Source organism: Camelus bactrianus, chromosome 10, assembly GCF_048773025.1.
Source record: "Camelus bactrianus isolate YW-2024 breed Bactrian camel chromosome 10, ASM4877302v1, whole genome shotgun sequence".
In the NCBI taxonomy this organism is placed as follows: Eukaryota; Metazoa; Chordata; class Mammalia; order Artiodactyla; family Camelidae; genus Camelus; species Camelus bactrianus.
In genome coordinates this window covers 33505089-33531973 of record NC_133548.1, presented here as the reverse complement: position 1 = coordinate 33531973, position 26885 = coordinate 33505089, and the positions used below count along the sequence as shown (strand labels likewise).

The window sequence follows — 26885 nt, the reverse complement described above, 5'->3', positions numbered from 1 at the left end:
TGGATTCTCCCCTAGAGCTTTTGGAGGGGGAGCAGCCCTGCCAACACCTTAGTTTTGGTTTGGTGAAACTCATTTCAGACTTTTGACTTCCAGAACCGTAAGATAGTAAGCTTGTGTTGTTTAAAGCTACAAAGCTTGCAGTAATTTGTTGAAGCAGCCATAGAAAATTAATACAGGCAGCTTTTTGAGGATTTAAAGTAAGGGGTTGAGATGATTGATAGGATGTGATTTAAGTTTGAAAAGGATTTTCTTGATTCCCAGTTGCTTCATGAGAGAAAGTCAGGAAAAGAGGGGAGGAGAGGGGAGTAGGGGAAGGCACAAGTGGAAACAAGCTGGCATTTGGCGGCTGCTGCAGTGTTATAGTCGAGGAAGGAGGGTCTCCGTGGGGATGGAGGTGAAGCTCAGGGCTTGCGGGTGGATGTGTTTTGAGTTCCCCTGCTAGTTAGAGAGCAGGCAGAGGAGGACTTGAAGGAGTCTTAAGATGGCCGGGGAGGTAGGGGGAGAACCAGCAGGATGCAGTGCCAGAAAGACAGAATGCTTTGAAAAGGAGGGAGAGGACGACTGTTGGGAGGTGGCTGAGAGGTCAGTAGGCTGAGGATAGAGGCCTGGCCATTGAACTTGGTAAGATGCAGGATGTTAAGATGTGTCACAATGGGTGGTACTGGTCAGTGGAGCTGCATATGCTGGCTGGATGTCTCTCCCCAGACCGAGTTTGTCTTATGCATGGTGACACAGAGCCAGCCACAGACAACACACTCCACAAACAGGCGTTTGAATGGGTGAGTGGAAGTGTCAGGGGAAAACCACCCTGAACTGGGGCTCCAGGGCTTCACGGAGTTGGAGGAGTTGGGTTGGGCCTCCAGAGATGGGCGGGCTTTGCATAGGCATGGAGAAGGCGACTGGGGCTCCAGGTGGGAGGAGTTGAGATTGCATGCCTGCCTTGGGAACTTTTCACCAAGCCCAGCACGGCCCCAGGCATGGCACATGCTCTGCACTTCCAGGGCTCACCTGCGGCCCCAAGGCGCTTGCCCAAGGATCTCGTGGTGGGGGTAGTTCAGGGAGCCGAAATGGTTATCTGTTGGCTAAGTCAGATCATACCCAGGTGGAAAAGATTGTCTGGAAACCTACCAGGCCCCCTTTGAGATGAACTATCGCAAAGATGCTATTTCATACACTGAAGGAGTAATTTACTGAAAACTGACCCTGTGTTCTTACCCTAGGACACAACAGAGCCGAATTATTTGCAACAATGATCAAAGACCAGTTTCCCCCCAAATCAACATTTTCCTTTCTTTAAAAAAGCCTCAGTAAATGGGGATTGTAATTTGAGCCCTTGGTTGTAGATCTCATTTGGGAGGGTTGTCATGGGAAATTGGTGGAGAAGGATCCAGGAGCCAGATAGCAGTTGGTTTTGAGTTTGGGCAAGCTGCATTTCCAACGATTCGTTTTAAGGGTGACATTAATGTTTGATAAGATTGGAATAAAAGCCTCTCAAGAGGAAGTCAGTTTTCAAAGGAGTATAGCAGGTCTGCCAGAAACCACACCCAGAGCCCCTTTCTGCACACGTGCCCACATTTCTTGGAGCTTCTGCTCAAAGCCTGGAGTTTCAGGTGTCCAGAAAGCCATACTGCCCTGCCTCACAGGATTGAGAGTCCAGTAACTGCACATTTTCCTCAGAAAGCAGACACCCTGTGGCCAATGAAGATACAAAAATAGTGTGGGAGACCTCCCCAGCAGTGACTCTGGAACTAATTAGCTAACAAGGCTTGTAATTAGATTAACGCACGTGATCTAAGAGCCAATGATGTGCTGTTCGGGGCAGCAGACATAAAGACTCTGAAAAGAAACCATTCCACTGAGGAATTCTAAATTTTTATCCTTGGAAAATACTCAAGACACTTGAAATAACAGCACAGAACCTTCTCCAGCAGCCACGCTGGCAAGGATGGGCCACGGCCGGTGGTCAGTATCAGGCTTGGAGGAGGGCGGTGCTGAGCAGGGAGGGTACCTTATCCATCACTTAGTTCCTGCTGGCTTACCTGAGGCTGATGCTGCTTTATGATTTCTCTCTGTTGTGGAATAGATACATATTTTTTGCTCTTTCCCATAGCATAGAGAGGCCCTCCCGTATTACTTTCTTGGCATATGTAGTGACCAGGCCTGCCCTAACCTAATTGGCCAATTACTTCTGGAAGGACCCCCTGTAGCTTCCCTGTCTTTTTCCTTTGGCTTACTTGGAGAGAAAGAAATTGCACACTTGAAGCTTGCCTAGCTCTCTCCCTCCCCAGGGGCAGACTCCTGCAATGGAGAGCCCCCACTACCCCCTAGTGTGGAGTCCTACCCCTCACTTCTGACCACCGGAACCCCAAGAAAGCAGATTTTACCTCTCACCCTCCCCTCATTCCCTACTTCTCATTCATTCCTTCACCTCTGTCTGAGGCACTGCTGCCTTGTGGATCCCTGAGTGCTGAATTTGTATGGTTTCTGGGCTGAAACATCTGTGAGGCCACCAAAGTCGTTTCTCACTGGGTCTCTGACAGTTTGCTAATTCATAGGATTTTGGTCAGCGCGGCTTGTGCTGAAGTTGGACCGATTTCCCAGTTGGACTGATTTCCCAGACATTAATCCGCAAAACCAATTAAATTACTTGCATGTGAGAGGAAAGACAATTTCATTGGGAATACTTTCCTGTGGTCTGACACTTAGCTTTGCAGGCTGTGAGCTTGTAAAGGGCGCTTTCTAGCCTGATGAGCAGGGAAGCTTGGATTTCTGATAGAAAAGTTAGGTGATTAAGATACCTTAAGTCAAACACATGCTTGGAGCTGTTTGCCTATCACTGTGAGGAGATGCGCAGTGTCCCTTGCAGCTGGGAAAAGAAATAGCCAGCAGCGTTTTCTAGCAGGCAGAAACACAGGCTTAACTGGAAGAGAGTTGCTTTCTGCTTCTCTATGCTGCAACTGTCTCTGCCCACAAAGCCACGGGAGCTTACCTTTGAAACATGAGCTGTTCACCCTCATAATTGCTCCATCCTCTAATTTAATGAAAACCCATTAAACCGAAACAATAATTAAAATGAGACATCATCTCTGTAGGAGGTTTGCATATTAAAATCACTGCATTTCAATGCGGGCAGATTTTATTCCTGAACAGCGTTGGAAGCAACGTGTAAAAATGATTTATCATGAATAATCATAAATTAGAGAGCTTGGCGGTTGAACATGATGCCCTACTGTTTACTGTTGAGTTTGAGTAGATGTGGCAAGGTCAAGGCCAGAGCAGCACTGAAAATACTCCTCTTAAGTCTAAGCATCAGGACTGTGCGCAAAAGAGAGCGCATTATAATTGGGTCAGGCTACTGCTCCAAACTTTTTAAGCAGAGTAGAGAATGCACCCTCCATATATGGGGTAGCTTAGGGTTTTGGAGAAGGAGTGTCCCTTAGATAGGGGAGACCTGGCATTGGAGTGGAGAAGTTTAGTGATTCTTGTCTGAGGATTTGGGAAGTCTTGCAGAAGTATACAGAAGAAGCTGAAAAATTGGCGTTAGAAGTCATGTCTCTGCTACTTGCTGGCAGTGGGATCTTGGGCAAGGCACTTAACTCCACAAGCCAGAGATTTCTTATCCATAAAGTGAGGTGGTTAATACCTCCCCCAATGGGTTATTATGAATATGAAGTGTGATGGTGTGTGTGAATACGTTGGCAGTGTTAAAGCATGCAGATTTCTGAGCCTTCAGCCTGAGTGCTGAACCGCTGCCCTGCCCTGCCCCTTATAAGGGGGATCAGGTCTCTGAGGGGCAGCTCTCTGGTCCTGCTCCAGGTTATTCTAGCCCAGTGTTGCCTCCTGGGCGTGCCCACTTTTCTTTTATGCCTGTGGACTGAACAATGGAATAGTCTCCGTTCATTTCTGTTTGTGTCTTTATTACTAGATTCTTAGCCCCTAAAAGATGTCTCTCAGTTTTACGTTCATAGTGCCTGGTTCAGAAGAGGGCTTAGTAAAGGTCTTGAAGGTGAAGAGTTAATGAGTGAATGATGAGATGGCTGGGGGAGTAGTTTGCAGAGGGCAGGGACAAGGACTGTCCTCGTGTCTTTTATAACAACCCAGAGTATCCCATGCTGGGGACATGCCTGTACTTGACAGCCTTCTGTGTGTCTTCATATCCCACGTGGTGGGCATACCTCTGTGTCTTTGGACTCTTGACTGTCGGTGTGGATTAAAGTGACACCTGAGATGGCTTGACTGTCAGTTATTGCCAGAATACACCTCAGTCCCATCAGCCTGAGCTGTCATGGGCTGGGGGTCCCTGTTGAAATGGTCTAGCAGGTGATTCTGGGAGCTGACTGGTCCCCTGCCCTAAGCAGTGGAGTGGTAGTCTGTGGGAAGCCACATCTTGGTTGAGGCTGGCTGGAGGGAGACGGGCGCTTTCACTGATTCAAAGAGACACAGTTGCATGATTGAAAACAAGGTGACTGGGGCTTATTTTCTTCTCTTGTAGGGTGCCCTTTTTGCTTCTCCCTCATTTCTAGAATGTGCTCTTATATTTTAGCATAAAATTGATTTTTCCTTAAAATAATTATCAGAGAAGATCTGGAAAATTCAGGTATGTGAAAAGAAGAAAAACATCACCCAGGTTAGCTCCCAGTGCGAACACTTTGAAGGCTGTTTCTATCTTTCTGCTCTCCATCAGTAAATAAAATTTTTATATACCTGATACAATGTTGTACATAAAGTTATGTCTGACATTATTGCCTAGGAATTTCCTATGTTATTCTAATACCTTTGATATTACTGTGTTGTCCTATGTGATTTTCCATTGGGTGTATACAGTTTAATTTATAACCATTCCCTGGATAGCTTTGCTATATGATGCAGTCTTCCTCAGTTTTAATGAGATGTAACTAGCATATAACATTGTGTGTATATATAAAACAATGATTTGATGTATGTATACTGCAAAATGATTAGGTCATTACGTTAACATCCATCAACTTTCATAGTTAAATAATTTTTTTTCTTGTGATGAGGACTTTTAAGATCTGCTCTCTTCTCAACTTGCAAATATGCAATACAGTATTAAACTACAATCACCAGGCTGTTCATTACATCCCTGGAACTTATCTTATAAGTGCAGGTTTGTAGCTTATACAGTGCAATCTTCAATTAAAGTCTTTTCATCAGACCTTTCCCTTTTGTTCTCCTGTCCTGTGATTCAGATAGAGCTGGCGTCCATGCTTTACCTCTATCTCTGTTTTGAGGCATCCAACTGAGATGGGGGTGGAAGGATGAGGATGAGGGGGGAGACTTGAGGAAGGGTAGGTTATGGTGCCAATGTAGGGGGGCATCCTAAAGAGGAGTGATCATTTTGCTAACTTCTTAGTGAAAAGGCGATACATTGATTTTCCTTAACTGATATTTTAAAATGTTTATAAGAGCTCAGCTCCTCCACTATGCCGATCTAATTAGGAAAATTATGGAGGCACCTGAATTGCTTCTGATGGAGTCACATAGTAATTACAAAAAATTGATTGATACCATGTGTCACAGGGTTCTTTGGGTTTTGTCCCCGAATGGAGGAATTAGGGGTGCTCAGCTGATTTTTTTTCTTAGGCAGCTCATTATTTTAATGTACTTTATTCTCAGCAGGTTGGGGTTATAGTTGAGAGTCTCTGGTAAACCTCCTTTGTTGTATTGTGTTCAAGACTGGAGTCAAGATATGTTAATTACTAATGCAGAAAACACTTGTTGAGGTTCTACCTCGTGCCAGGCACCAATGCTGAGTGTGAGTATCCGTTGATAAACTGTTCATCATGGAATTTAGTCTTTTGGGGCATGATCGCTATTAATGAAATGATGACGTGTAATGACTAGACACATAAAGCCTTGATATTTACAAGAAGTATAATGAAAACAATGGAGGGAATCTGAGTTGGCCTGGGCTGGTCCCCACAGAAGAGGGAAAAATGAGAGGTCGCTACAGGTGGGAATGTACCAAGGTGGGGAGGGAGGAACACTGCACTGGGAAGAAGGGATGGGAGGCTTGTGTGGCTGGAGTGCAGGATAAGGGGGTGGGAGAGAGGAAAAACAGGAAGATGAAAACGGAAGCAGGGTTGCCAGGTAAATACCATGGATGTCATGATCAACTCTGCTGGGGCAAGACTCAACTTGGTCTCCAGTCACGTGCCGTGGGACCCTAGACAAGCCATAAAACTTCTCTGTGCCTCAGTTTCTTTACCTGTAAAATGGGAGGATGTTATTTAGCTCATAGGGATTATACAAATAGATTGTATATGTTTCCTGAGTGAATACGGTGTCAGGCACTGGGTATATGATGGTGACTTGTCCCTTTTCCGCATGCACCGAGCACTGAGGTCATACGTATGGGCTGACAACAGATGCAGCGCAGTGAGGGTAGCATGTGGATCCAGCCTGCCAGGTTGGAAGCTTAGAGCCATGGATTCCTAGTCTGGTGTCTACTAGAAAGTCACTTAAATTCTGTAAGCCTTAGTTTTCTCATCTGTAAAGTAGGAAAAAGTGATAGTAGTTACTCCCAAGATGATTGTAAGATGATACATGCAGAGCAGTTAACCTTGCATTTGGCCCCATAATGAGCTGTACACCTGTATGCTTTTTATCACTCTGGCTTCTGGAGCTAATGGAGGCTTCTTGAATTGTCATTGTGAACTTGGTGGAGCTAGAAATCCCTTACACATTAAGTGGGAGTCTCCTGGTGTCGCTACTACTTTGTGCTTGTGATTCCTGCTGCTTTGAAGGTGCTTGGATCAATAACATCTGAAGTGCTCAGAGAAGGGCCGCAGGACCTGACAGCGGGAGGTGAGCCTCCCTCCCCACAGTGGGAATCGCCCTGCGGACCGTTGGCAGCTCTGAAATGGCAAATTTCCTCTGTTCTTAGAAATGAAAAGACGATTGTCATCTCATATTAGCAAATGTTGCTTTATCCCTTGGGGCCAATCTTTAACCAGAAGCTTAGGTGGGACGCAGGCTGGAAGGATGCGCGCCTTGTCTCTGTCAAGATTCTCCTGTGTTGAGGTTCTTGGTGTAAACACGCTGTGATTATGAAGACGTGGCCTGAACTCGCCGTCAGTCAATGCTGAGGCGGGCTGCCCTGGGGTGTTGGTTTTGTCCTATTTCTGGCTGCTGCTGCCATTGCTTCCCTGACCCACTGATCAGTGGAGAGTTCTCTCCAGTATGAGGTTGAAGAGATGGTTTCCTGCTGGACTTCTAGTGAGAGAGGCTTGCGGAGAAAGACAAGTGCCAGGATAGTGGAAAACACATGGGTGTTCACAGCCTCATAGTGTTCCTGCAGGGAGTGCCCTCTTCTCTCCTTTCTTCCGCCTGGTAAATGCTTACTCATCTTTACTGACTCAGGCTCAAAGTCACATCCTGTGCGATGTCATTCCCAGCCTCCCCGAGTCCCTTCCTTCCTGTGTGCCTTGTCCTACTCTACCTGTTGTCACCAGGTAGCTGTCTTGCTTACATAACTGTGTTTGATGGCAGAAACTGTATTTTTACTTTTTCTCTGGTGCCTGGCACAGAGTTAACACAGGTACCTGTTGACAACGAAAATCACCACCCTCCTCATCCTATTAAGTCAGGGAGAAGGGAAATGAAGTTGCTTCTATATTAGGCAGAGAAGAGCATGTGAACACCGTCATTTTAATTTCTCTCCTCGACTCCTCAACCTCCTCCCTTCACCCAACACGTTTTTTTTAATCTGATGCTTAATCATCACATTAGCATTTTTAGTCTTTCTTTAAAATTGGCCAGGTAGAGCCATTTCATCCCAGGAAGGAAAAAGCACTTAACCCTTGCTGCTGAGTTAGCACTTTTAACTAGATCATGTAAAACTTCTTTGAGTATTTGGAACAGCGTTCTTCTTCTTTTTTTTTTTTTTTCCCTCTTTTAGTGTAAAATGTTCACTGTAAGGGGTGGTTGTGTGGAAAATTACCTTGATGCAGCGGTAGTCTCTAAGTGTACTCTCAGAGGTCACTAAACAGAAAGCCTCACAGGTAGACCAGATTTTTCAGAAGCTTGAAATGTGTGGCTTATCAAATCAATGAAAAATACCCAGAAGGAAGCAGGGGAAGGGGAGTGGGCCAGGGGACAGGTCGGGGGAGGGGAGAAGGATGGGCGACCCCATTGGGTTACTGAGTTATGCCTTGTTGCTAGTTTTCAGTCTTTCTCTCTCTGCCCCATCAGCTTCCTCTCTGATGCTGTGGCTACGTGGACGGGAGCTGAGGTTATTTAAAAAAAAGGGAGTTTTAAAAAAAAAAGGGGGGGGTGGTTCAGCGGGTGGGGAGGTTACCTAGTGCCAATGCACTTTCTCTGTTGGAGAGACTCAGGCAAGTGCTTCTGGCCACAGCTGTAGTCCACCAGTTAATTCCATGAGCAGCGATGGGTTTTATTAGCATTTCTCAGACAGAGTACATGTGGGGCCAGAATGGGAATGGAATGGGTGTCAAAGATGGCTGTAGGATAAGGATGACATAGCTCTATTTTTTTTTAACATTTTTTTATTGATTTATAATCATTTTACAATCTGTCAAATTCCAGTGTTCAGTATAATTTTTCAGTCATACATGGACATATACACACTAATTGTCACATTTTTTTCTCTGTGAGCTACCATAAGATTTTGTGTATATTTCCCATATAGCTCTATTCTGAAGGTGACATTTGTACACTATGACTTGGTCCTCCCATCTCATTCTAAGTGACACTCTTTATTCAGTTTTTTAATCTGAACATACTTATGTTTCATTTATTGGATCTACATTTAATACCTTTCACAGGTTTCTAACTTGCGATCTATATTTAACACTTCCTATGAGTTTTCTCCATCCCACTTGTCTTTCTCGTTCTTTTCTAGCAGACTTGAGTATTCTCAATACAGCAAACACATGTTATAAGTGTTACATATAGAAGTGCAGTGTTCACTGTAGGTTCTCATTAACTGGTTTTCATTGGTTGCTCTATTAACTTCAGGGGAAAAAAAACGCTACTGTAAAGTATGTGACATTCACTATTTTCAGTAATAGACAACTTGATGTTTATGTTGATTGGGAAAATCAGAAAAATTACAGAACCTGATATAGATGGAAAATACCCTCTTTACCCTCTTGCTGTGTGGCTAGGAGCAGAGTAAAGTGATTCACAGAAATGAAATGATGAAACTAGAAAAGAACTTGGAGATCATAGAGTTCCATCCTCTCAATTTCCTGATGCGGTGTGTGAGGCTCAGAGAGGTCAATCTTATCCCAGGTCACACAGCTTAGTTATCAGCAGAAATGAGTAGTCTTCAGTTCCTTGAACGCTGGTCCCAGTTACTGCCTCTATATTGTAAGAAGTCGTAGGATTACTTAGGTTCTTTTAGTGGCTGAATTATGGTAAACAGTTATTTCGAAAGAGCTTTTTTGAAAGAGAATGTATATAAAGTCTCAATTTATCAAAATAGATTTTTTTTACATTTCACTCTGAGTGCTAATGGGGTCTCTTTACTTCAATGTGCCAATCACTTATAATGAGCAATAAGAAAAGCCAGCAAAAGAAATGTTCAGCTTTCTAGGAGGGTTGAGTGAACAGAAGTCTGGCTGGATTGGATTAATGACTGTTAGCTGGGGTGGCTTACAAGGAGAAGTAGGCTGAACTGGTACTGAAAATCATTTTAAGTTGATCAGCACTGGCACTTAAGAAATACCTATGTACCTCCTACTTTTTCAAAAGGTAACATACTACTTTCTGACTATAATATTTGTGGCTACTTGAAGTAACAATATAAATGACATAAGTGGAAAATACGTTAGTTAATTGATCCAATAAATCTTTTTTGGTTGTCTGCTTCCTGCCAGCCACTAAGAACTGGGGATACAACAATGAATAAGTAAGTATGCCTACTCTCGTGGAGTTTATAGTATGGTGGGGAAAGAAAGAAAATACGGTAAGAAACAAAAACCAACATTGTGATATGTGGTGTAAGGAAGTAATTGATCACAATGTATAGACTGTGATGAGTGGTATGGAGAAACTAACCCAGGTGGCCTGCGTTGGAGGGAGTGAGCAGGAGGTTGCATTTGCAGTGAGAGCTGCAGGAGAGGAAGGCAAGAGTCAGCTGATGTGTGACCACGCAGGTCATGCTAAAGAGCCTGATTTTATCCTGGAAGCAATGGGAAGCCAGTGGAAGCTTTTAAGCAGGAGACAGAAGTGATTCTGACTTCTGCTTTAAGAAGAGCACTTTGGCTGCTGTGATGGAGAATGGAAAAGGGAAGGCAGTATGGCAGCAGGGAGACCGGTTGGGGAGCTGTTGGAGCGATGATGGCAGCTTGGACAGGAGTTCTAAGAGTGGAGTTGGGAAGAAATGAACAGATACCAGACATGGATGCCCTCATGACGTGCTCTTAGATTGAATACAGAGGGTGGAGGAAAAGAATAAATCAAGGACAATTCCTAGTGTTTTGGCCTGAGGAAGTGGGTAGTTCCATTTACTAAGACAGGAGTTCCCAGGAGTTGATAAGAGGGTTGGGGGAGAGAACAAGAGCTCTGTGGGTGGATACAACTTGAAATGATCTCAGACATTCCACATGGAGATATTAAGAAGGATATTGCATATGAGTTTGCTGCTTGAGGGAGAGGTTGGGGCTGCAGATATAAATTTGGGGATCATTGGCCATGGGGCTTGGTGATAGCATCCAGGGAGAATTGAGTGAAAGATGAGGCCACGCATGTCTGATAGGACAGTCATACCCCTTTCCACCAGCAGGCATTGCTGGTCAATCATGGCCCTCTTCACTGGGCCCAAGCTTCAGGATCCTCTGTGAGCTCCCTAGGCAGCCATTACGCATCAGTTGATTCCTAATGGATGAGCAAAAAAGGAAAAAAAGCAAGCACAGATGTTAATCTCTAGAACCAGGTATTTTTTCAAACGTTCCCTAAGTACTATCTCTTATCCCAGCCCTTGACAAAAGCTGACAGCACGCTGCTTAGTAGTAAAGTAGTGAAGGCCTTTGGGCAGAAAAGCAAAAGTCGTTCAGGTAGGTTTCATGTGGGTGGAGTGTTCTTGGTTGGGTGTCTCCATGGTAGAGGCCCAACCTTGCTCCCCTCCGTCTGTAGCCTAGATGTTTGTGGCTGCAAGACTGTGATGATCTCCGCTGCAAACTTGAAACAGCAATGTGTAGAATTACAGGAGCGGAGGCTGGGGAGGCCCTGAGAAATCGCCCAGTCCACCCCTTCGTTTTGTAGATGAGAAGACTGAAGCCTGAGGTCAAGAATTCAAGGATTTCTTTCTGTTAAAAGCCACTCTTGAGGATGAGGTTCTTCAGGGTCACATACGAGTCTGTGATGTTGCTCGGGAAACGCAGCCTTTGCAGTTCTGTGTTGAATTGTGCAGTCCTGGGAGAAAACCCAAGCAGTTATCACCCTACAGTCAGAGGATGCACATCCTTGGTGTTCGATTGGCATCCCCTGAATCGTTTTCTCTAGCTCTGCTTCCTTGGTGCCCACTTTCTGATGCCAGGAAGTTTAGTGTAGAAGAATGAGATTGACACCCAGTTTATCATGACAAGGGTGAGGCTGAGTATGGAATCGGGATCTCTCTCATGGTGCGGATGTTGCAGAAAGATTCCTGTCCAGCAGTGGGACCAGCTGGACTCACACACCTCTAGGCCTGCTGCACTGGCCTCAACTTTAATAAATTTTTCATAAGGACCATCACCCACTGCATGTTTATGGAGAAATTCCAGGCACACTTCACAACCACGGGCCTGCCTTGTATTTATTCTTTAAGTAAAAGCAGAGTTGTCCAGCGTTATTAGCTCTAGTAAATCTGTCCTGGGGACCAGGTGAGGACAGGTTTCCCTAGATGCCTTGTGGGGAGAGAGAAACTGAGGTCACGGGAGAAGTGAAATTGGAGCCTGCTGAGTGGCACTGGATCCTGTTATGTGCAGGATTCTCTGAATTTTGGACCCCATTTATCTGCCTGCCTCTTCCTTTTCTTACAGCAACTTAATCTCTTTGCAGCAGGCCAAATTGCTCAGTGTCCCGTCAAAATTCCTGCCACAGGATCACTGGCTGGCCCATTGTGAACTTGTCAAAGTGACAAGTGGGAACAGTGGCCGAGTTGGCATTTCCAGTCTTTGCATTGAAAGCAGGCAGCTGTGTGGAGTGGTGGGTGGCACTTGAAAATGGAAACTGTTGACGAGAGGGGAGAAGGGAAAACGCACCCTGGATCCCCTAGACAAGGCGTTTTTAACTGTACGTCTTTTCTCCTCTTCCTTCTTGTGTTCCTCCTCCTTCTTGTGTTCTTCCTCTTTTCCCTTCTGTATTTCTTCCTTCCTTCCCCCCACCTTCTGTCTCCCCTCCTGTTTCTCCTGCTCTTCCTTCTTGACTCCTAGATACAGAAAGAGAGATCCACGCAGCCCCTCATGTGAGCGAGAAATTAATTCAGCTCTTCCGGAATAAAAGTGAGTTCACCTTTGTGGCCACCGTGCAGCAGAAGGCGTCAACTTCCGGAGTGATACTGTCCATCCGAGAGCTGGAACACAGGTAGGAATGCGCTTTCTCCTCAGAATCGACCTGGATTAATAGGTGATACAAAGTGCCTTGGGATTCATTTCAGAAGGGTGTAACTCCAAGAAAATGTCCCACTGACGGAGGCTTGGTGGCTGTTGAACACGTGAATGGATTTACTCTGCATTGAGAAATACACGTTGAGCAAAGTGGTTTTCTTGTTGGCTCTCCAGGGACCACTCGGTGTCTTTCTCATCTATTTTTCCATCTTCTGATAGACTTTGCTCATATGAAACCACATTCTGTCCATATTTAGGTCATCATTGCAAGTTAGTTATATTTAATAATAACCTTCAGTAAGCATTTATTGTGCGTTGTATGCAAAAACTCTGCTTGACACTGGGACTGTTATGGTGAATAATACAGAATTTTTATACTAAGGATCACGTGAGTAAGCTAGTAGGGAAGATGGACAGATGAGTAACAGGAAGGGTTGTAGATGACAGTGCTAGAAACTTGGGTTTAGGGAACAAAGGTAGTAGTTGTCGATTCTCCTAACCTTTGGGGTGAGCCAAGAAAGGCTTCAGAAAGGGCGATCGTTGTATAAGGAAGTCAAGTGGGTAGATGTTTGACAGGCTGCGTAAGGAGTGAGGGGTGGGAAGAAAAGCATTCCACAAAGAGGTGGTCATGATTTCGGGGAAGGAGCAGTGTGTGTAGGTAAGTGGCTGGCACACAGAGCGTGTATGGGGAAGGGGCTGTGGAGCTTGGGGAGGCTGTGATGGGTGGTCCTACAGAGGTGTCTGGAAGCCAGATGATTTCGAAGCTTTGATGTCATGTTGAAAACCTTGGACCCCAGTCCCCAGATAAATATAATGGGAAACCGTGTAAGGGTTTAAGGTTGAGAAAGATCACTCTGTTAGGGAGTGATGATTGGATAATCTAAGACAAGGTTGTAAGCTCCTTTCTGGGGGAAGCTGGTGAGCTGTAGCAAAGCAGAGGGAAGCAGAAAGATTGTGTTCACCAGCCTCCGTTCCCTGAGAACACCTTTTGTAGGCCCCTCGAAGTGGGCCAAACCAGAAGCCTGCTCCCCAGGCCAAAGCCCCTGGACTCTTTCATGAGAAGACTGGGGGTGCATTTCAGTCTGCTGTCTGTCTGTGCAATGCCCTGGGGGTGGTGGCCTGCCCAGGACTGTCTCTGACTGTTAACGGTCCCATAGGATCCAGGGACATGAGCCCACCTGGGCTCCAGAGCTGGGTGATGGAGGGTGTCCCCTGGGTGGCAGCTGTAAAAACCAGGGCAGCAGGTGGTGTCGAAGCTTCCTTCTGGGAGAGCATGGTCCTCTGGAGCGGGAAGAGAGAGAATGCGAAGACGGCACCTGCCGGTCTTCCTCCTGGGTGGTTCCAGCAGGCTCCTGGAAGTGTGTTAAATTAGGTGCCTGGCCCTCAGGCCAACCGTTTATTATAAGCAAATGAGCTTCTTTCATTTGACATCTGGGCACCATTGGCTGCCTTTGATCTGGGCACCGAGGTGGGTTAGTCCCAGCATGTGAGCTGTTTTTCAGCTCATGACAGCCTTGTGGGTCTTGTGGACAGGCGCCCTGCTGGTTTTCAAGGCTAGGCATTTGGGGACTTGTTTCTGAGGTGCACGTCTTAAGAACTGGGGTGCCTGATGTGGGGTTCAAACTCCTGGCTCTTCAAGGTGAAACTCTGGGTTTTGAGTTCCCTTCTGATGGTGCATCTCTGAGCTGGGGGTGGGGTTTATGGTGAGACTGTGTCCCAGCCTCTGTCTGCTTTGATGTAGCTCTTTCCTTGTTTGCCCCATGTGTTCAATCAGCCTCTAGGTTTCTCCCCAAGGAAACTGTTCCATAGGGAGCTGTGGACTCTGTGTCCAGTGGAGGAGGTGAGTTTAGGACCTTCCTACGTTGCCATCAGAACCTCCCAGCCAATTTTGATCTAATACCAACTTTATATTAATCCATTGAAAAAAGCAGAGAACTTTCCAAAGTTGGTGAGAAGTAAGTGGAAGGGCAGCTGATGTAATAGAAAGAGCACAGGCTTCAGAGTCAGACCTGATGAAGGCTGGAGTTGAGGTCGAACTTTGTGATACCTGCTGTTTTAAGTCTTGGGACCTCAATTTCCTGGTCTGTAAATTGGGTTAATCTGCTTTGCAGGGCTGCTGAAAGGCTGAAGAAAGATAGCGTGTGTTAAGTGTACAGCTCTTAACAAATAAGGTATTTCTTCTCCTTGTCTCAGCTTAAGACTTGAAACTCCATTTTCTGGGTTGCTCTTTTGGAATCTAAAAAAAATCCAGATCTTACTTTAAGAAAGGTTTTGAAAAATTTTGTGTTGCCACATAGTCATCTGAGGCCACCTTCTCTTACTTTCCTGGCAGGTTTCTAATAGAACTTGAGGATTACTGAATGGAGAAGCATCTGACCATTTTTCATTGTAATAGGAAAACCTCAGATCTTGACTCAGACAAAATAAATATGAAGAAATAGAATTGGAGGGGAACCTATTTTTCTGCATTCCATGGTGCCTTCCTCCATGTTTGGTCCAGTTGAAGCCAGGTGTAGGAATTAACTCTGGATCTGTAATGCCCTGGATGCTGGAACTAAAGATGATCTGGTTTCCATGCTTAAGGAGATTAACATCTAAAGAGAGAGTATGGCATTCAGGAAACAAGAGAGGAATATATGATGCTGTATATTTAGGAACGAGGCTTTTTATAATACAAAAGATGTTCCCATTTGTAATATGGCAGAATCTTTAATCATTTTCAGATTTCTCTTACTGTTTACCAGGGTAACAGAGTCTAGAGAAGCAAATTGCCATGTAGACATGGGGCCTGGACGTTTGACCAGGTAGAGATGATGGGGCTCTGGTTTATTCCACAGCAGAGGATCCAGGGATCTGGTAGACTGGATTGGTAAACTGGAATCCATCAAGGATCCCATAGATGTTGACTGGATTCCCAGCTCCTTTTCTTGGTTCTCTCCTGTGTGATCCTCGGTGTATCACTCATGATCAAGGTGAATTAAATAAGCATATCCCACAGTTGTGATATAACAGACACTATTAGATTCCTAGCTCATTTTTTTGTTACTTTAGTTTTTTTAGTCTATTCAAAGTTGCGTGTTAACAAAATCAATTTAGCAAATTTTCATGACCTCCAGAAGAAATGCCTTAGCTACCACTCCCCAATCTCCCCATCAGTCCCCTAGACTTAGGCACTCACTGCTCTGCTTTCTGTCTCTATTTGTCTATTAGGACAGTTTATATAAATGGAATCATATGGATAAATGGAGTATGTGCTCCTTTGTCACTGGCTTCTTTCATTTAGAATAATGTTTTCAAGGTTCTTCGTTGACAGTGTGTGTCAGTTGTTCATTACTTTTTATTGCAGAATAATCCATTGTTTGCATATACCACCTTTTATTCATTCATCCATTGATGGACACGAGTTATTTCTGTTTTTTTTTTTTTTTTTGCTATTACAATGCTGCTGTGAACTTTCATGTACAAATTTGTGTGGACATATACTTTTATTCTCTTGGTTATGTATTTGCTGGATTGGGTGGTAACTCTGTTGAACTGTTCGTGGACCTCCCATACTGTTTTCCAAAGTGCCTGCACCATGTTACATTCCCACCAGCAGCGTAGGAGGGTTCCAGTTTTCTCCATGTTCTTGTTAACATGAGTTATTATCTTTCTTTTTGATTATAGCCATCCTGATAGATCTAAAGAGATATCACACTGTGGTTTTGAGTTACATTTTCCTGATGACAACTTAAGTTGAGTATCTTCAATCCTGGCTGCTCTGTATCTTCTTTGGAAAAATGGCTTTTCAGATCATCTGCCCATCTTAAATGGGTTTTTGTCTTTATGATTTCATAATAGTAATTCTATGTCCGTTATTGGATTTGATTTACAGCCCCCCCCCCCAGCATTTGGTAGATTGTCTTTTCATTTTCTTCAGGGTTTTCTTGGAAGCACAAAAGTTTAGAAATTTGATGTCCAGTTCTTTTGTTGCTTGTACTTTTGTCTAAGAAATCGTTGCCTAATCTGAGGCTAAGAAGATTCACTACTGTGATTTCTTTAAAACGTTTTATAGGTTTAGCTCTTTTGTTCAGGTCTTTGATAAATTGAGTCAGTTTTTTCTATGTGGTGTGAGGTAAGAGTCCAATTTAATTTTTTTTTTTTTTGCAAGTGAGTAACCAGTTGTCTCAGCTCCATTTGTTGCAGACCAATGAATTGTCTAGGTACTCTTATTGAAGATCAATTGACCATAAATGAAGATTTATTTCTGGACCCTTTGTTCTATTCCATTGAGATATGTCTATTCTTCAGCCAGTACTGTTTTGATTATTGAACTTTGTGGTAAGTCTTAAAAATTTGTAAGTGTGAAACAAGACATGCACATGGCTAACCTGCACATGAAAAGATGCTCAACATTGCTAATTATTTGAGAAATGCAAGTCAAAACCACAATGAGGTATCACCTCATACTGGTCAGAATGACCATCATTAAAAAATCTACAAAACAAATGCTGGAGAGGGTGTGGAGAAAAGGAAGCCCTCCTACATTGTGGGAATGCAAATTGGTCCAGCCACCATGGGAAACAGTATGGAGGTTCCCTAAAGTAAAAATAGGGCTACCGTATGCTCCAGCAGTCCTGCTCTGTGGCATAGATCCAGAAAAGATATACTTCAGAAATGCAGCTCATGTTTTGCTTGTTGACCTTGTCTTCTGCAGCCTTGCTGACTTCTTTTGTTTTAATAATTTTCTTAGTGGATTTCTCAAGTTTTTATTCACAAGATTTGGTCATCTGTAAACAGAGATACTTTTATTTCTGTCTTATCTGAATGCCTTTTGTTTTATCTTCTTGCTGGATTGCCCTGATGAGAACTTCCAGTACACGGTTGAACAGAAGTGTTGGGAACAAGTTGTCTTGTTCCTGATGTTAAGGAGGAAAGCTTTCAGTTTTCACCATGAGGTATGATGTTAGCTATGGGTCTTCTTAGATGCTTTTAACCACGTTGAAGAAGTTCCCTTCCATTCCGACGTGCTCTGACCAGGTTGAGGAAGTTCCTTTCCATTCCTAGTTTGCTGAGTCATGAAAGGGTGTTGAATTTTTTCAAGTGCTGTTTTCTGCATCTATCAAGATGATCATGGAGTTTTTATCCTTTCTGTTGATGTGGTGTTTCATACTAATTTTTGTTGTTATATCAAGCTTGCATTCCTGGAATTACAAATCTCACTTAGTTATGTGGTGTGATCCTTTTTATATATTCAGAAATTTGATAGTATGTTAAAAATTTTTGTATCTAAGTTCATGTATTGGTTTGTAGTTTTCTTTTGATGCCTTTGATCTGATTTTTGTATTAGACTTTCAAGGTATTAGCTATGTGGAATGCTTTTTTTTAAGCTAACATTTTCTGGTTGTGTACCATGTGACAGGCATTTAATTTTTTTTTTTTTTTTACTGCTTTAGATGACCTTCCCCCCCTTGATTTGTTAAGTATGCAATGTTGTAACTTGAAAATATTGGAAGTTTTGTCTCTCACATTCCAATATTTATACTAGCTATCCTTTTTTTTTTTTTTAATGATGCTACAATCTCCATAACAGTGATGAATAATAATCAGATTAAAGGTCCTCATTAAAGTCAGGAAGAAGACAGAAGACAGTTGTGTCTTTGTCTTTAAATCTTTAACGTGTTCCTTATGTGTTTAATATAATGTCTGGTAGTTTCTAATTTATCAATCCATTTTATATTTGTATATATAGTGTGTGTATATGTATATATAAAGGAAATTTAGTTCTATCTCTGATTTACTGAAGGGCCAAAAAATCATGAACAGCTGTTATATTTTATTTCTGGCTTGTATATATAAATATATATGTGTATATGTATAGTATGTATATGTATAAATGTATTTATAGTCATCATCTAAAGAAAATTTAATTCTATTCCTGATTTACTGAAAGGCCAAAAAATTGTGAACAGCTGTTATATTTTATTAAATACCCTCTTCAGGGTACCTTTTGAGATGAATGTGTTTTTTTCCCCCTTTCATCTGTTAACATTAATAACATTAGTAGGGTTGATAATGTTAAACTACTAAATTTACATCTACTTATGTTTAGGATTCCTAAATCAATAAAAACAAAAATGATAGTAATAGTTAACTGTTTTAAGCACTGATAAATGCCAGACTTTGTTCTAAAGACTTTACACTAAACTCATTAAACACTTAAATGTTAACTCATAACTGAAATACAGTAGGTTTTTCTGTGTACGTGATTTAATTTGAGGCTCTTTGAATTTTCTGCTGTAGACTGGTTTAAATATATAGGAAATACGTCTTTTATAAGTATTTCTAATAGGATTAGCCTGAAAATAATGTAGGCTGATAATTTGTGTTTAGGAAGGCTGAAATCTTTTATTACTGAAAATGTTCATTTTCCATCTCTTAGGGTATTCTATTTAATTTTAAACTTTTCTTTGGATCAATTTACATTTTGTTGAAATCATGAATTTCACTGAGTTCTCTAATTTGGAGGGTGCAAATAGTTGGACATTATATTCTTAATAAACTTTTTATATTTGTGGTTTATTAACTTGTAGTGTAAATATATGTATTTCCTTCTTGGCCAAGCTCATCATGGATTGTATAGTTTATTGCCTTTTTTAATGAAACAGTTCTTAGTTTTATTGATCAAGTCTATTCTATTTCATTTTAACTTCATTGATTTCTGCTTCTTACCTCTTCTTGATCATTTTGGTATTTTTACTAGCTTCTTGGCCGTTTAGTTCATTTGTTTTCCGTATTTGCTGTTGACTGGTGAAGTCACTGAAGTCTTTATATTTTCCTAATGATTATCACTTTGAATATAGCCCATTGATACTGGCTCTATAGCGTTTTCATTTCCTGTACTTTTCTGTAGTTCTTAATTTCAGTTTAACTGCCTCTTTGATCCAGGTTAAAGGAGCGTTTAAAAATTGCAAAGTGGTTAAATTAAAGACTTCATGGGTGACTTCTGGTTTTATTGTTAAATGACAAAATATGTGCTCTGAGATTTGCGATCGCAACATTTTTTTCTCGTTCCTGTACTTGCTCAATATTGGGGGGCATGTTTCAAGAAGATGGGTAGTTTGTGTGTATAGATAAAACTTGATGAATAACACAACTAAAAGATGTTACATAACTTTTACGTGTTCTTGTTTCCTACTTGAACTATGACATTCTGAGAGAGCTAGATTAGTAGCTTCCACTGTGATGAGCATTAAGTCATAGTCTCCTTGGATAGGTTTAAGGGCCAGGCCTGGAAAAGTCATGTGTTACCTGTACCATGTTTCGTTGACAAGTACTGGGAAATTCGCTCCAGCAGTGTGCCAGGGATGGGAGAACCTGGAGACTGGAATAACTAGGCTGTCCTCTGTCTGATTGTTCGGGATGTTTCCAATGTGGTCTGTGCCCAAATACGTGAAAGTAGCACAGATAAGAGCCTGCATCACGTAGGCGGTTTTCCCAGGCAGTACTCAGAGGTCCGCCGTACGTACTAAATAAATATTAAATGAATAGATGACTCCTCTTGTCCATCTCTGATTAGGGCTGCGTAGAAATTTCATGGCTAGTTTCAAAGGTTCACATGGGATGTATTGTCCCAGGAACAAATACTGCCCTGAATGTACTGCCTGTGGGAGGCCACCCAGGACAGTGAAAAGGGCAAAGGTGTAGGTATCTGGAGACGGAAACTAATAACTCCTTGGGGTTCTTGCATAGGACTAGATGTATTTGTAAAACATTTGCCATAGTTCTTGGCATATGATAAAAAAAAAAAGAAAAAAGCCATGATGGTGATGTTAAGGTGGAAATTGGATGCTGAGGAGTAGCCAGATCAGCAGACAGTTGACTCTAGTTCATTGGTTAAAGGAAAACAGTATCTATCACCCAAACCTTCCAGTGATGTTCAGTTTCCAGTCAAAAGTCACTTTTGCTGATGAAACGCAGTGGGGGAACCACATTCTGGATCTGAACCTCTCCCTGCCATCCTGTGCACCACGGGGAGTAATCAGCCAACTGCCTGTTGCAAAGCTGTCATCCAGAAAAACTGCATTTACTGTTCTGGAAATCACTGTTGCCAACTTCTCCTAGGCTTCCAGCTACTCTCAGGCAAGGCCATTAGTGAATTAAAGGTGAAAAAGTTCATTCAGTGGCTGAGTTTCCTTCTAGCCAAAGGCTGGCATCTCTCTCACCTTGTGGGGTTCCAGCAGCCAGAGGTGGAACATTTGGGAGGTGATTCCCCCAAACCAGGAGTGAACTTCTTGGCACAGCAATACCTGGAAACTCCCTAGGTCACTGAGCCAGTTGAGTTACCATGAATATCCTAAGTGAGTAAATGAAATGGAACACTTAAATCTAAAGGCAATTGAAAATGTACCTGGAGGTAGCAATTGAAATAGATTCTTTTATGTAATCGAATGGACACTCTGTTATTAATTCTGATCTGTATTTCTAATTTGATGGATTTTTATTTGATTTTTTTACAGTGCCAATAGAGCACTTTGGAAGAGCCACAAAGATGAATCTGTCTTGCCGAGCTATCTTAATAGCACTGCAGATTTAATGTTTATTTTTCTGACTCAAGTGTGTTAATACAGAGCTTTGTTGAAATGGAAAGCTTAATTAACGTAGATTACATCTAATTGAACATTCTGCCAGTATACGCAAGTCTATATAAGATACAGTGGTAAATCTTCTGTTTTTCAATTTTATTCCTAAATTGTAGATAAAATTACATCCAAGCATAATTAACTAGGAAGCTGAAAGTGAGAGGTCTAAGGAAAAGCTTCCTGTGGGACACTTCTGTTAGGGAGCCAAAAATGTCCTCTTCCTCTCCTAAGTGGGCATCTCCTCTTTACAAAGAATTTGTGTTTTGAAAGATACTCTTCAGTTTTTGAGTTCTTGTGGTGGAAAGAACTTTCTACTTTGATGCCAGGTAGACCTGGGTTCAATTCCTGGCTCTATCAATTACCAGATGCATGAGCTTTTGCAGTTGCTTAAATTTACCTCCGCCTCAGTGTCATTTCATGGACAGTGAAGTCATTGATGACTGTGTCATGGAGTTATTGGGAGGATTCAACAGGAACGCTTAGATGAATGGTTCCTAACACCTCACGTTTCCAGGCACTCAACCAGTGCCATTTCCCATCCTCGCTTCATGGCTTCTTTAGATATTTTTTAATACCTTCCCAAATTCTTCAGAAGGGATAAAGGTAGATCTTGGGAACTTGTCACCATTTAAAATGGTATTTGGGTTCTGACATCAAGAGACTGTTACAGATCATCCAAAATAATGGTTGACCTAGTGGAATGCATTCTGTAATTTATAAGCAGCAGTTTCACCTTCTTGATTATGGATGGTTTAAGTGAATACTCAAGTTATTTTGCACTTTCAGGTAATTTATTGAAGATGATCAGAATGGAGTGTAGGAGATGGGGGAGCCAATTCTAAAAGTGTTTCATGGTTTGGTGACTCCTGCCCAAGAAAACTTTTTCCATGGGTGATGGAACAGCATGTTTCTAGCAATGAAACATCTTATTAATTTAAAGTAGGTGATTTCAGTTGTTAAATTGCTTACATTTTGGAAGGAAGGGAGCAAAGTTCAAGTTGGAGTCTTGCCCTGCTGCACATCTCATCGTGCTGCTTTCAGAGTATACAAATGGGATAAGGTGGGGGTATAGATCAGTGGAAGAGTGTGTGCTTATAGCATGTGCAAGGTCATGGGTTCAATCCCCAGTACCTCCATTAAAATTTTTTTTTTTTTAATTTTAAAAAAGTATACAAGCAGGCCTCCCCATTCCCAGCAAACCTGGAGAGGCTCTAGATTGAGAACTGTGCTCCTAATAGGCTGTAAGCTCCCTTGTCAACAACATTCAGGAAATATTGATGACAGTCTATCAGCATGTGTGGTGCTAGATACTGGGCCCCAATTGTGATGCACATAAGGATGGAGACACAGGATGGAGATGGATGGTTCAAGGAACACTGCAAAGTATGGTTAGTGCTCTGATAGGAGTGATACAGGGAGCAGAGAGCAGAGTACCTCATTTTGTCCAAAAGGAATTGGAAAGTCTTCCGCCTGAGGGTTATGCTTAAGAAGCAAAAGAAGTAAAACTCAGGAGAGATGAAGGGAAGAGGGTTGTGGGTCAACGTGAGTGAAGGGGCAAGGGATGAGAGTGATCAGGTGCATTAGAAGAACTGAAGTGAGACTGTGCTTTTGGAGAGTGGGCAGAGCATAGGTGGGGAAGAAGGGGCGAGGTGTGGCCAGAGGTGAACCAGAGAGTCAGACCAGAGGCTGGATGGTGAATGGCTTTCTAAACGCTGCCTAGGGGCTTAGCCTTTACTCGAGGGAAATGAGGTTCCATGAGAGGGATTTAAAGTATGGGTGTGGCATGATTAGGTGTCTGTTTTAGAAAGACCACACCGGCTGCTTAGTGGAGGATGTTATGGAGGAGGTAAAACTGGGGACAAAGGTCCACTTTGGAGCTTGCTGCTTTTGTCTGGAATCTAGACTCTTGAGAGGATGGAGCCTCAGGCTAGGTCGGATAATGGTGGTGCAGGTGGAGAGAAATCAATTGATTTAAGAGATAATAAGGGGAGGGGGGAGTAAATTAGGATTTGGGGATTAGGATATATAAACTAGTATATGTGAAATAGATAAGCAACAAGGTCCTAATGTATAGCACAGGGAACTACGTTTATTATCTTGTAATAACCTATAATGAAAAAATATTCGTATAACTGAATCACCATGCTGTACACCAGAAACACAACACTGTAAATCACCTATACTTCAGTAATAATTTAAAAAGATAATCAGAAGGTAGTGAACTGGTGGTAGTTGTATGTGGGATACTGGGGGGTAGGCAGAGAGGCAGGGGTCAAGGGTGATGGCTCTGGCTACTGGGAGGCACTGTGCCCTGAGCAGGCAGGATGAGATGGTGTGTGACTTTTGTTTAATCCTCGTGTTGTCCATGTCACACAGCTTAGTTCCTTAAGTTTTCCTTTGCTCGTTTTTAGTTGAGTAACAAAAACAGAAAAAACTGAAAAGGGTCATAATGGATAGATATTCGTCTCTGGGAAATGGGATCACCCAGATATGGAAGGAGGCTTCTTGAAGAAGGAAACAGTAGCTGGAAGTTAAATGTACATCATCTGGACAGGCTTCTAAATGTACATCATCCAGACAGGCTTCTAAATGCTAGGAGGCAAGACACCTGGAGTCTGGGTTTCCATCATTTTTATTTTCATGCCTTGCGGAGTGTCGACACAGATTCAAGGGAAAGTTTAAAGGCCGTGGTGAGTATGGGAAACTAGTACTTTTCAGACAGAAATAAATGAGTGGAAGGATCTCGTGTTCAGAAAAAGAGCTTTTTTTTTCTTTCCCCCAGGAACACATTAATTAAATAAAATTTGAGTCTTTGGAAGAAATGAAATGGCTTGGGTGACTTTTAACCTTAATTGAGGATAAGAAGTATCATAGCAAGAGAGGATAATGTTTTGGGCAAATAGTTCATGCTTGTATATATGCATATTAGATTTTTGGATTGCTTAGTGTTTGAGAAATGGAAAACCAGCGAATGTAGCCATTAACCTTTACTTTCTTAGTAAAGAAGTTGCAATTTCATTAATATTTATGCATAAAATCGTTTTAAGTTCAATGGGATTCGCCTAGAGAATTTTAACTGTCATCTTTGACTTCCTTTGGAGTTAGTAGTTGTGAAAGACTTGCCTGCTGGGGTAATATGTATTCACTCCTTTGGTTCGGTGGAGAGAAATGTGGAGGGATGAGCCTTGTCGCTGCTGAAAGATTTAACCCCCCAGCTGGCTGAGTTCTGGGTGGGAGGCACTCCAGACTGTCAAAGCACTGATGAGGGTGGTATGATGGTGGGGATGCTGGGCTCAGTTAGAAGGCATGGGCTCAAGCCTCTGCTCTTTCAAGGGATGTCCAGGAGACCATCGGTGGGCCCCTCCCTGTACCTGTTTACTTATCTGTCAAATTGAAATGTATTCATTATTCCTTCGATACTAATCTGTGTCAGACACTACTCTGGGCGAGGGCACTGGTGGAATCTGCAGTGGTGAGAAGGACATGCGAGGGACCTGACCTCGGGGAGCTTGCATTCTGGGGGGGGGGCAAGTCAGATGGTAAATACTGACAAAATTAAACAAAATTATTAATGTCATGGAAGAAATTAAAGCAGAGGGAGGAGTGACAGGACAGTGGAGGAGAGACTAGAGAAGGTGAGGCTGGAGAAGGCTCTATGAAGATGGGAAACTGGAACTGAATCTTAAGAGCAAGCCAGCTATGAGAAGTTTGGAAAGATGAGTGTCCTATGCGTAGGAGGCAGTAAGTACAAAGGTCCTGTGGCTGAATCCAGCTTGGCATGCTCAGGAGAGCTGGTACGTTTGGAGCTTTATAAACAGGGTGAGGAGAGGGTGTGGCTCTAATTAAGGGAAAGCTAGCAGTAACAGCTGCTATGAAATTTTTGCAGCATGAGAGGAAGTGCTTAAAATATGACAGTGTAAAGTTTACACAGGCCATATCATTTCTGGCCAAAAATCACTCATGGAGCACCAGCTGTATACAGAGAAAGTCTATCCGTCCATGAAAACTGTTTCTTGGACAGTTAAAATAATTTTGTAATTTGTGAACTACAACTATTACATTTTTTTCTTTTTGTAGAGAAAAATGAAGAAATGAACTGGGTTTGTTTTTTTAAAGAATTTTTTTTTTTTTGAGATTCCCCCGACTCCTTAAACTGAGTTCGTTGCTGATGATCATGGTCTGATAGGCGTGAATTGGTAGTTTACCATCTGAAACATGATCATTTCATCTGGAAGCAACCAGGAACAAGGTTCTTCCAGACAATAGTAGCCTTTCCTGAGAGGTGGAGGGTCTCCTCCCCAAGAAGGTGAGTGTGGCACAGGAGTGGAATGTGTGGTATATGGGAGGAGGGACAGTGAAGAGATCCTGGGGCTGGAGTGTAGCATGCAGGGCAGGACAACAAAGAGCTGGCACAGCGATGCAGGTGGGCTCCCCGTGAGACGCAGGGCCTGTTGATGAACTGGACTTGATCTTGTCAGATGACGGCTGAAAGTGCAGGCTTAGAGTTGCCTTTCGAGAGTGCTTTATTTGACTCACATCATAGTGGCCCCCACAGTATTATTTTTCCATTAAAATTTATTCAAAATCATGAGATCATTGGCAACCTAAAAAAATTGGGAGATTTGGCCTACAAATCCAGCCTCTCATGAAAAGGAGGACGTGCGTTTTTCAGATGGCCACAGTCCCCAGCTCTCCTGATGGTCTCCCTGTCCCTGTGAGACCCTGGGTTGGTTGCTGGTTTTTTTTTTTTTTTTTTTTTTTGTAATTTAATGTACAGTTAGGAGAAAAGTGAACTTCTTGTACCCATGCTTTTATTAAAAATAGAAAACTTAGAGACTTAAAGGGCTGCTGTTTCACGAGAGGCATTTCAGGTTGATAGCCTTTATTGCAGTCCTGTGAGATTGATGCCTCTGGGCCCTGTAGCCAGGGGACTTGGTGGCCACTTTCTGTTGGGGTTGGAGTTCTGGTGGGGTGTTTATAACCAGGAAAGTGGGGCACTGGGATGGTGGCTTTCGAGATGGTTCTTAGCTGGCTGTGAATGGGGTGGGTTACCATGCTGGTGGCACTTTGGTTGCTCATTAAAAGAGTGGGCCAGTTCAGGGAGTCATAGGTGCTCTTCAAATTGAAAGGGAGAAAGGAATTCGAGGGCAAGGAGTTGGAGCTAGTTAAAAGGCACATGGGTTCCACACAGGAGGCCTTCCAAACAGGATTTATTTCTGAAGCTGCATTAGGTTATTGTCCACAGATCACCTCAAGGGCATTCCATTTTCCTATGGCCATGGTGACCACATTCTCTAAAGTCAGTTTGAGAACATACAGCATTTTAGGCTGACTTCAGGGGTAATTCTTAGTTGGGAAGATATGGTTTAGTTGTTGAAATGGTGGAATCATTGAGATGTGCTAATGATTATGTTGGGCAATAGGACAAAAAATTATCCTAGGATAACTGTCCTTGAAGATCTGGACTGCACGATCATCACTGGTTTAGGAGAACTGGCTCTGTAGAAACAGGAGATTGCGCGATGAGTTTAAAGGCAACAGGGGAAACAACCATTGCTGGACCGTTTGTCTCCTGACGTTTGGCCCCGAGTTGATTCTGGGTGCTTGGCTCTCAGCTTTGGGAGTATGGAATAATTGATCTCCTTCTGGGGATTGTCTACTCCGTGTCTTGTGTTTTATCTTGCTCAAA

General features: G+C 42.8%; 1 protein-coding gene across 2 annotated transcripts in view; it reads left to right on the top strand.

The window, feature by feature from the left end:
• The window catches only part of NELL1 (neural EGFL like 1), a 755554-nt gene that overhangs the window by 61111 nt on the left and 667558 nt on the right, over positions 1-26885 (top strand). For both annotated transcript variants that reach the window (XM_074372235.1, XM_074372234.1), the window contains exon 3: positions 12402-12552. In XM_074372235.1, coding sequence (XP_074228336.1) covers positions 12402-12552 — 151 coding nt within the window. The remainder of the gene's footprint in view (positions 1-12401; positions 12553-26885) is intronic.